We start from the raw sequence: 9,643 nt of genomic DNA on the forward strand, positions 1-9,643 counted from the left end.
TAGTCAGTGAAAGCCAATGCGCTCAGTGCCACATTGTTCCTATCAAAACGGCACCGATTATATACATTGTTCTCTCTCTCTCTCTCTCTCTCTCTCTCTCTCTCTCTCTCTCTCTCTCTCTCTCTCTCTCTCTCTCTCTCTCTCTCTCTCTCTCTCTCTCTCAAGTTGTATTGCGTGCTGCTTTGCTTCTCACGACTCAGGACATGTTGAAGCTTTTGTTCTTTGCTAGCTAGGTAATTATTATATGTATATATATATATATATATATTTTGTCGCAACGATAGAATTTTTATAATCTAATCTATAATCAAAGGCCTAGTGGCTAGTAATTATTATATACTTGGCTCTCAATTTCTATGATCCACTTCATTAATTGATTTTTTATACTATAGCTATTTGCATGCTAATATATGGGATTTCTCTATTGCTTAGATCTGGAACAAAAAAGTGAAGGTTGCGTCTGCCCATTTGCTAATGTCATACTAATGCAAATTTTATTGTTCTTTTCTATTAGGGAAGGAGGAGGAACTGTGCCCCGAAATGAAAATTTCTCCCCCGCAGAAATACTCTTTAACATTCCATATCTAAGACTCTTCCAAAAGTATTCCCAGAGTAACACTTGCTGTCTAGCAGAAAAGAATTAGTACCTGCATATTATGTGACCCTGAAAAAAAAAGAAAAAAACCATCTTTCTTTCGGTCCTTCATTAGTTTGGCTCTAAAACTTAAGTAAGGTTAAGAGGATTGTGCGATACAACCAACAATAATGGAGGGGGAGAAGATGGATACAGAGGGAAAGGTGGAGACAGAGAAGATGAACAAGGCAATTGCCATGGCATATGATGTCCAATCTAAAATAGTAGAGGATCTATTTGGGGATCACCTCCATTTGGGCTTCTATGACTCTAGCTCCGTTATCCCTGGTTCTGATGTCAATTCTGCTCAGACTCGCATGATCGAGGTGGCCCTCCGTTTTGCCTCTGTATCAGGTATCTTCCGCCCACCTCTCTTAAGACATGCATTGGCAGTTTACTTTATCTCGAGTTTTCTTCTCTTTCTCCAAGTACAAATGCTGTAGTTATGAAACAAAACTGTATTTTGCTGCAGAGCTACGCTCTTTGCTTGGGTGTAGATTAATTCTGCAACGGATCTTCTGTCTCACATCCTGTGCCACTCTCTGTCCCACTTTTTATTATATTGCTATTTCTCTTATATAATACACAAAATTTAACAAACTCAAAAAATCAAAATGCATAAAAAATGAGATTTTTTTATGAATTTTCTGCTGTATTTTTTAATTTTCTATTATATATTGTTTTTTTGAAGTTGTTGTATTTATTTTTTACTTAATTAATAATTATTGAATTTTAAGGAAAAAAAAAAGAATTTAACAAACTCAAAAAATCAAAATGCATAAAAAATGAGATTTTTTTATGAATTTTCTGCTGTATTTTTTAATTTTCTATTATATATTGTTTTTTTGAAGTTGTTGTATTTATTTTTTACTTAATTAATAATTATTGAATTTTAAGGAAAAAAAAAAGAATTAAAACATGATGTTTATATAAGAGAAATAGCAATATAATAAAAAGTGGGACAAAGAGTGACACAGGATGTGAGACAAAAGATCCATTGCGAATTATTTCCCATTAATTTCGATTGTGACTTCGTTGACATCAGAATTATTAAGTTTTCAAACAATTGTGTTGCTAAAGTTTATATAAAAATAGAACTTTCAAATTATTTTAAAATTATTAATTTTAAAATTTGGATATATCCGACTCAAAACTGGATCTGATGAAATTCAAATCCGAAACTATATATTGGTCCCCATCAAAATCTGAATCCGGATCTAAACTAGTTTATTACATGTTGGATTTGGGTCTAAATGTACCGATTCTGACCCGCTGACACCCTCTGCCAATTGCGCTAGTCATGCATCTTGTTCTTAACAACACAAAATAATGCTTAGCTTCGAAAAATCAACACATAATTTTATTGGTATCACTCAAAATTGGGTCAATTTCAATCATATTTCCTGAGATTTTTTTAACAAAACTGGGTTGTATAAGGGGCTAGAGAGCAAGCAAGTTCATTTTAACAAAAGAGGTGCTCTGCCACACTTTTTGAATTTTTTTAACTATAAAGTACGTACAATCTAAAGAGGAATTTTAAATCCCTTATTTTGAATTGAAGTACCAAATTCTACACCCAATAGTACATGCACATGTAAATGGGGATAATCAATTGGGGAAGGATAAAAACAGAAGCAACATTTTGTTTTTCTTTTTTCTTTGGTCTTTCCTTTTCCTTTCTCATTTTAGTAGCTTTAGTTTTTCTTTGGCCACATTTGCAATGGATTTAGGGGTATTTGGCTATTCAAAAGGTTAGAATACAAATTGGTCAAATTACAGGATTAGTTCTATAATTTGGACAAGCCTGATGCAATGTGAATATACATTAAGCATAGAATTTGTTTTTTCTGTAATTGGTTTAGGTCATGCACACATTGAAAAAAGAAATGGTTTGATTGCATTTCAATGTGTCTATTTTCTTTCCTAGTGAAACATCCTCATAATTTCTACTTTTTCCTCCTCTCCAACTTGGTCATTTTTTGTTTAATAATCAACCAACCGGCATTATTTATCATGAAATAATATGCAGAGGATCCATCTAAGAAACCAAGAAACATACTTGATGTTGGATGCGGTATTGGTGGCAGCACCAGGTACCTAGCAAGTAAATATGGTTCTCAATGTAAAGGCATCACCCTTAGCCCTGTTGAGGCTGAAAGAGCTCGTGTTCTAACTGCTGCCCAAGGATTAGAAAGCCAGGTTTGTATGAACTCTCCGTGTTACAATTTTGAACGATTTGCAAGAAGTTATCAATTGTTAAATCACCCTAGCCGCTCACTCTTTTTATGCAAGTGCACAATGAGTAAAAATTTTCATTCTTCCATTTCTTAAGGAATGATGACAGAGTGCATACTACTACTACTACTATGGTTTTGAAAAAAAATTGTGAAACTGATAGTAGATGATTATTTCATGTAAAGGACACACTTCTTAGATTTTGAGTATAAAAGATCCTTGTATTGACTTTTGGATATCATGTAGACCCTGTTGTGCACATTTTGCAGTAGATTTTGTTAAAAAAGCTACTACAATTAACGTTCTTAGTGAATAGTTTGAATCGTTATCATTATCATTATCATTATCAATAGTTTGAATATTTTTAACAGATTTTCCCCAATCTTTTAATCCATATAAAGCAAGAGGTGCATTTCATAGAATACTAGATGGTAACCCATGCACACGCACATATTTATATTACCTGTTTATTTCTATGAGAAAGATAATAGACAAGGAATGACGTTACATATGAACTAAACAAATTGTAGTGAAGAAAGTTAAAGCAAAAATATTCAACAACAACAAGAAACAATTTCAAAGCGTGGAAGATAAAAGGAAAAGTTTCAGCATTCCTGAGACTAGTTCTTGAATGTTCCCGTAGCCTCCCCACTTTTGTGTTCATGAAAGCGAACCTGATACTCAAAAGTTTCAAGAATCCTAATTTGTGATAGTTTTGTTTCAAGAATCCTAATTTGTGATAGTTTTGTTTTGATTATCCATCCTCACCTTTACTTTTTATACACTAAAAAAGCAAAATTTTTAAATCCTAAATTTTCGGGGATAAAATTATCTCATAATAGAATTGAATTCAAATATGTATTATCAATAATCTTAGGTAATGATGTTAACTCTTGAATTTGGATACATATGTATGTGTGTACATACACATATACATACATACATATATATATATGTGTACGTGTGTGTATATGTATATATACATACATATATATACATGTACATAAACATATACATACACACACACACACACAACTCGCACACACATGCACATATACATGCATATATACATACATATATGTATGTATGTGTATATGTATGTATGTATGTAGAATTAATCTTCTATGCACCAACTAATAACTAGTTTTGTATCCATTCGTTGATAGGAATTGTTTAAAATAACAAATTATTTAGTGTAGTTCATAAAAATATTTGCATAATATACAAATTTATTGTATAATCTATTATAACCTTTCTTAAATACATTATTATGTGCACATTGTTATTCAAAAATAGTCTTATAATGCAAATTTAAACATCTATTTCAGTGATTAATAATTAAAAAAAAAACATTCGACGATATGATAACATTCAAAAACTTGAAAATAGGCAAGATCAAATCTTGGTTGATCTTCTGTAAACAAAAGAATGGCCAATCCATTACCAAAACATCAATTTTGGTACTTAATATAAATGGCTTAAAGGTTAATGTGAAAAGAAAAGAAGCCGAATGAAGTATTAATAAAAGATCAGAATTCAGAATCAATCAAGCCATAAGAACACAACAACCTTCTAAATCTGTTCACGGCTAATAGAAGCAAAACGAAAACATAAGATGTATTTTGCTCTTAAGTCAAAAACATAAAAAATCTAAATAGTCTGATGTATATTGCATGACGTGAACTACTATATGACAATGAACTTGATGCCTTGCCATTTATGTAATCAATGACACCTTTTTGTTTTTTAGAAGCTTTTTACCAAAGTCTAAAAAAAAATATTGAAAACTGCACAAAATTTTTTTAAGCCCAGAAACCTAGAAAAAAAATTAGTACATTGTTGAAGACAATTCATAAACTGTCAAAGGCAATTAAAAAAATCGTGTAAAAACACATAGTTTAAAAGGGCACTTTTAAATCACTAACCAAAAAGCAATATGTGTTCTACTTGAATTGAAGAGTGAATCCATAAATTGAAATAACAAATTAATTACAAAAACCTTGCCAGAAATAAAAATGAAACTGTAACTTTTGAAGACTTACTTAGAAAATTCAAATTCAATGACCTAACTATGAAGAAGGTGTGGGAAATTACAGACCACATACAGCGAGTATAAACAAAGTCCAAATGCAGTCCTTGCATTGAAGGGAATAAAAACGAAGTTCCAAATCCAGTCCTTGCATTGAAGTAAAAAAAAAAAAAAAAAAAAACCTTTCCAAAAAAATTGGTGGAAAGGTGTAAACATTTTCACTACTTGATAAAGTGATGAGTAATAGATTGAGAATCATATATATGAGCAAAAATGTAGAGTATCTGTGATAGCAATAATTTGATAAAGATAATCTAATATTTGAATTGATATTTTGAACTTTTGAGTTGAAGATGAGAGAGAGTTAAAAACATAATTCAAAATTATTTATACTAATCCCCAGGAAATTTAGGCTTGACGATTAGGTTAAGGAAAAAAAAAGGTGAAAGAATGGAAGAGATAATTATGGAAGGATTATCTAGAATTGTAAAGGCAAGAGAAAAAAGAGGGATGGAATAGCGTAGGTTATTAGGGAGTTAACTAATAAAGCGCGTTGCACCTACTTGCCCTGCCGTTCAGCCACGTAGGAAGAGAGACAAAATAAAAGGATAAGAATGAAAATACGACTTTATTATATATATTAGTTTTGTACCCGTTCGTTGAATGGGAATCTTCGAAAAATAATAAACTATTTATCAATTTTATAAAAATATTGATATGAAATACAAACTTAATGTATATTTTATTATAACCTTTCTTAAGAATATTACTATATGCACATTGTAATATAAAGTATTTTTATAATATAAATTTGAACATCTAATTCAGTAAATAATAATTCAAAAATGAAAAAATAACATTCGACAATACCATAACATTCAAAAACTTGAAAATAAATAAAAAGTGCAGTAAATAGTATCAAATAATATTCTACTCTTTAGAAATTTATTTTTGTTTTTCTTCTGTGTGAACATTTTCCTCGATTTGTCCGTGCAAATCAGCATTTACTGATTTTTCATTATCACCGCATGATAGCAAAGTAGGATAATTAAGTATAAAAAAATAAATGATTTATCGCATTCAAGGTTGTGTATAATAATACGTAAAGATTATAATTTAAGAAAGTAAAATAGTATATTAAATCTACTTTCTCATGTAAATCTTTTTATGAGCATTCCCTTCCTCTGTGATTTTTGTTGAACCCTCTGATGAATGATTCATATGAAGTGTATTGAAATGTTGTTGATTAGAATTATCTGATATACTAATCGGGATCTAGGAAGAAGATGTTTCAGATTGGTATTGGTTGTCAGTTCCATCAATCTGATAATGATTTATCAAAATTAAAGGCAAAAATATTATGTGAGATATAATATGTGAAATATAAGAGAAATTTATTACTAATCCTATGTGTCCATAAAAAAATAAAAAAATTCAAAAAACGTTACTAAACTTTTACAATTGAAGATCAACATGCTTTTTTTAAAAAAAAAAATATGTATTGAAAAAAGATGTACCTGATAATCAAGAGAAGTGGAAACCCAAAATCGATACTTTAATGTGTCAACCGCTTGCACTGAAAATACCTAACCATGAATTTGATACTTGAAATCAATATATTAGAGGCTATATGTAGTGTAGGCATAAGAAATAAAAATTAATAAGAATATAAAGAGATATTGATAAGAACATTAAAAATAGGTTTATCTTGATTTAAGTTGTTTAAAGTACGTAACTTTGGGTAGGAAATAAGAATCCTATAATAGTAAGAATTCTTATAGGAAATAAAAGTGCGTTCTCAAGACAGATTTTACCTACCTTGAAAGACCACCTCAACTATATCGCATCCTTTAAGTGCATGGACTCCTATGGTGTGGGTCCGCACACTAAATACTCCCTACCATCTGAGCAGAGATGTATTGTGAATCCTATAACCTAGCAATGAGTATAACGTGCATGTTTTAATTAACAACGAATGGGGTTATAGGAATTTACAAACCTGTGCTCAAATAGGAATTTATATTTGACCGTACGGGTCAAATACATATAGTTAATTGGATTCAATTAACTTTTTCTTTTCCACAAATTTCGTGCTATGCACTATGTTTTGATAACGCACTTAATAATAAAATTTATTAAGAATCCTATTTCCAACATCAGATATTGACTCTGTTATTAATGGTTCCTTTTGAAATTAGTTACTTTTCTACTTTTTGTAGTGATAACAATTCTTATTTACTTCGGTTCCTATGCACTACACATTGGCATGAATTTGGAGATATATCTAATAAAGATATTTATGTCTCTTTTATTTATCTTCAATTCCTTTTTTGGGTAGGAAATAAGAATAATATAATATTAAGAATTCTTATAGGAAATAAGAATTGATATATATCTAAACAAAAAAAGAACAAGCCACGTGAGAAACTATTTGCCGTCTCGTTAAACCACATAGGAAAGAGAAAATATAAAGGGATAAGAATGAGGATACGACTTTATTATATATATATATATATATATATATATATATATATATATGATTTATACACTATTAGATTTAGATGTTTCCCACAAATGCAACACATAAATTTCAAATTCAAATTCAAATTAATTATTATGCATGTCAGTATAGAGAAGATTAACCATATATTATTGATTATCCAAGTTTTAAATTCAGATCAAGTCACATTTCAAATAAAATTTGTAGAATGACTCGGAACTTTCTTCCAAATTCCAAGTAAAAGCCACCACAATGCTAGAAAGAGAAGTAAGAAATAAAAAGATGTAAAATCATTATGCAGATATATAGTAGTGCTGCTTTCTTTTCCTAACAGCTGCTAAAACGTACATAGCAGGTTTCCTTTGAAGTGGCAGATGCATTGAATCAGCCATTTGCAGATGGGTCATTCGATTTAATTTGGTGTATTGAATGTGCAGATCACATAAGCGACAAAACAAAGGTTATCGTTCTTCTTCTATCCTTTACAATTACTATTTCTCTTTATTATTTTTTTGTTATTATCAATCTCTAAAAAAGATTATCTATCCTACTTGTTGAACGTAGGTACCACAAATATAAAATTCTGCTGATGCTATTTTCTTCTTGATGAAGTTTGTTCATGAGTTGAATCGGGTGGCTGCCCCTGGTGCTACTATCATTTTACTCACTTGGTGTCATAGGGATCTTTCGCCCCTTGAAAACGATTTGCATCCAGATGAGAAAAAGTTACTGACCCAAGCGGTGAGCAGAAATCGTGCTAAGTGGATTTCTGCTGCTGATTATATGAATTTATTTAAGTCCTGCTCTTTTCAGGTATTCAATTGCGGTTCCTTTTTGCTACTTATTTATTCGATCAGTATCATTATTTTTCTTCATCACAAAGTTTTCCTTTTCCCGATTATCTAAGCCTCCTGTTGTTAATTAGGAGATCAAGTATGCAGACTGGTCTCCACACGTTGCTCCACATTATGCAGAAATGAGGAAGATAACGTTGTCATGGAAGGGAATCATGTCGTATGTTAGACATGCTGGTAAGCATTGTGTATTTCACTCGCCTATATGGCCGATTCATTACCATTATCTACCTTGTAATTGTATGCTATAATTCTTAACCATTTCTCCATCTTTTCTCAATTTCAATTAATAGGATGGAGGCAAATGGGCATCAAGTTTCTGATGATGCCGTCAGTGTTCGACACATTCAAAAATGGTCTGCTTAAGTATTGCATTCTTACGTGCCAGAAGCCTCAGTAGTTCAGTTCCAGTGATGTTTAATGTCCATGCATAAATATCACTCCACAGTCGATAGTTCCTTGTTTTTCTTTCTCAAAAGCTAATTTGTACTTGTATTGTTCCTCAAAACGTGAGAATCTTTTTTATTTTGAGATTTACCATTAGAATTTTCCTTTTTTTTTTCTTTGGAAGATCTACTATATTGTGCAAATGCGTTGCACAGGACTACAGGTAATTTGGAGTTTCGAACAAACTTCACCCATAATTTGTAAGTACTTTTAAGCTCTGGAGGGTAAGAGGAGCCCTATTTATCATCCTCGTTAAGGACAAAAGAAAGAACTTTAAAAAAAAAAAAAAAAAAAAACTGGTCATTGGTCAAAAAGTTTAAAATGAAAAAAAAAAAAGAGAAAAACTAATAGTTGGTCTAGCATCTAGTTTGTTCAAAAATACTTGATTAAACCCATTCGCTGTATACCTGTCCTTAGACCTTCCGATGAATACTTGGATGCAGTCAAAAGAATAAAAATTTACTATTTCTTCTTTTTTTTGGGGGAGCCGGGGGGGGGGGGGGGGGGGGGGGGGGGGGGGGGGGGGGGGGAGGGGTGCTGGACCACAAGTGAGCGCTTTGACTCAACTTGTAATACATGTTATACTGAGAACTAGCAGACTGGGTCAGTTGGCCCACCTAATATTGAAATAAAAAGAAAAAGTTCCAGTCGAGTTGTCAAAGCTGAGGTGTAAGTACCGTGTAACTTGTAGTTGCAAATTAATCCAAGTTTTTTTACTTTTCTTTTGACAAGTCTCTTAGTGCCTGAAGCAAGTATAACTTTGAATTTGGTCCGGTTTAGACCAGCTCAGAAATTCGGTCCGGTTTAGATTGTAATTTTTGGGAAGTTTAATAGAAAAATATAATCGTATGGTGGTTAACGAGTGGATAAAAGAATTGAGGGTTTCCTAATTGATGAAGGATAGAGTTTTTCTTATGCAGTGGCTGCACCTCTTGATCACATGA

The 9,643-nt window shown here is 31.5% G+C and overlaps 1 protein-coding gene across 3 annotated transcripts; it reads left to right on the forward strand.

Moving 5' to 3' along the window:
• Nucleotides 1–53: 53 nt before the first annotated feature.
• LOC113708842 (gamma-tocopherol methyltransferase, chloroplastic-like) lies at nt 54–8,801 on the forward strand. 3 transcript variants are annotated; one of them, XM_072053233.1, is made up of 7 exons: nt 54–233; nt 515–988; nt 2,664–2,833; nt 7,751–7,858; nt 8,011–8,211; nt 8,324–8,429; nt 8,546–8,801. In XM_072053233.1, exons 2-7 carry the CDS (start codon nt 766–768, stop codon nt 8,650–8,652), a joined length of 915 nt encoding a protein of 304 aa, XP_071909334.1. In that variant the 5' UTR covers nt 54–233; nt 515–765; the 3' UTR covers nt 8,653–8,801. The 3 variants fall into 3 exon arrangements, with proteins under 3 accessions (XP_071909334.1, XP_071909335.1, XP_071909336.1); XM_072053234.1 differs by having other exon boundaries at nt 742–988; XM_072053235.1 differs by having other exon boundaries at nt 56–233; nt 7,754–7,858.
• The last annotated feature ends 842 nt before the right edge of the window (nt 8,802–9,643 follow it).

The sequence above is a fragment of the Coffea arabica genome, chromosome 6c, assembly GCF_036785885.1.
Source record: "Coffea arabica cultivar ET-39 chromosome 6c, Coffea Arabica ET-39 HiFi, whole genome shotgun sequence".
NCBI classification, from domain to species: domain Eukaryota; kingdom Viridiplantae; phylum Streptophyta; class Magnoliopsida; order Gentianales; family Rubiaceae; genus Coffea; species Coffea arabica.

Bases quoted from the DNA above. Each gene is read 5' to 3' on its own strand.
- LOC113708842 (XM_072053233.1), top strand. From the start codon at position 766: ATGGAGGGGGAGAAGATGGATACAGAGGGAAAGGTGGAGACAGAGAAG. The intron at 7,859-8,010 runs GTTATCGTTCTT...TTCTTGATGAAG, and splicing joins ACATAAGCGACAAAACAAAG to TTTGTTCATGAGTTGAATCG. The intron at 8,430-8,545 runs GTAAGCATTGTG...TTCAATTAATAG, and splicing joins GTCGTATGTTAGACATGCTG to GATGGAGGCAAATGGGCATC.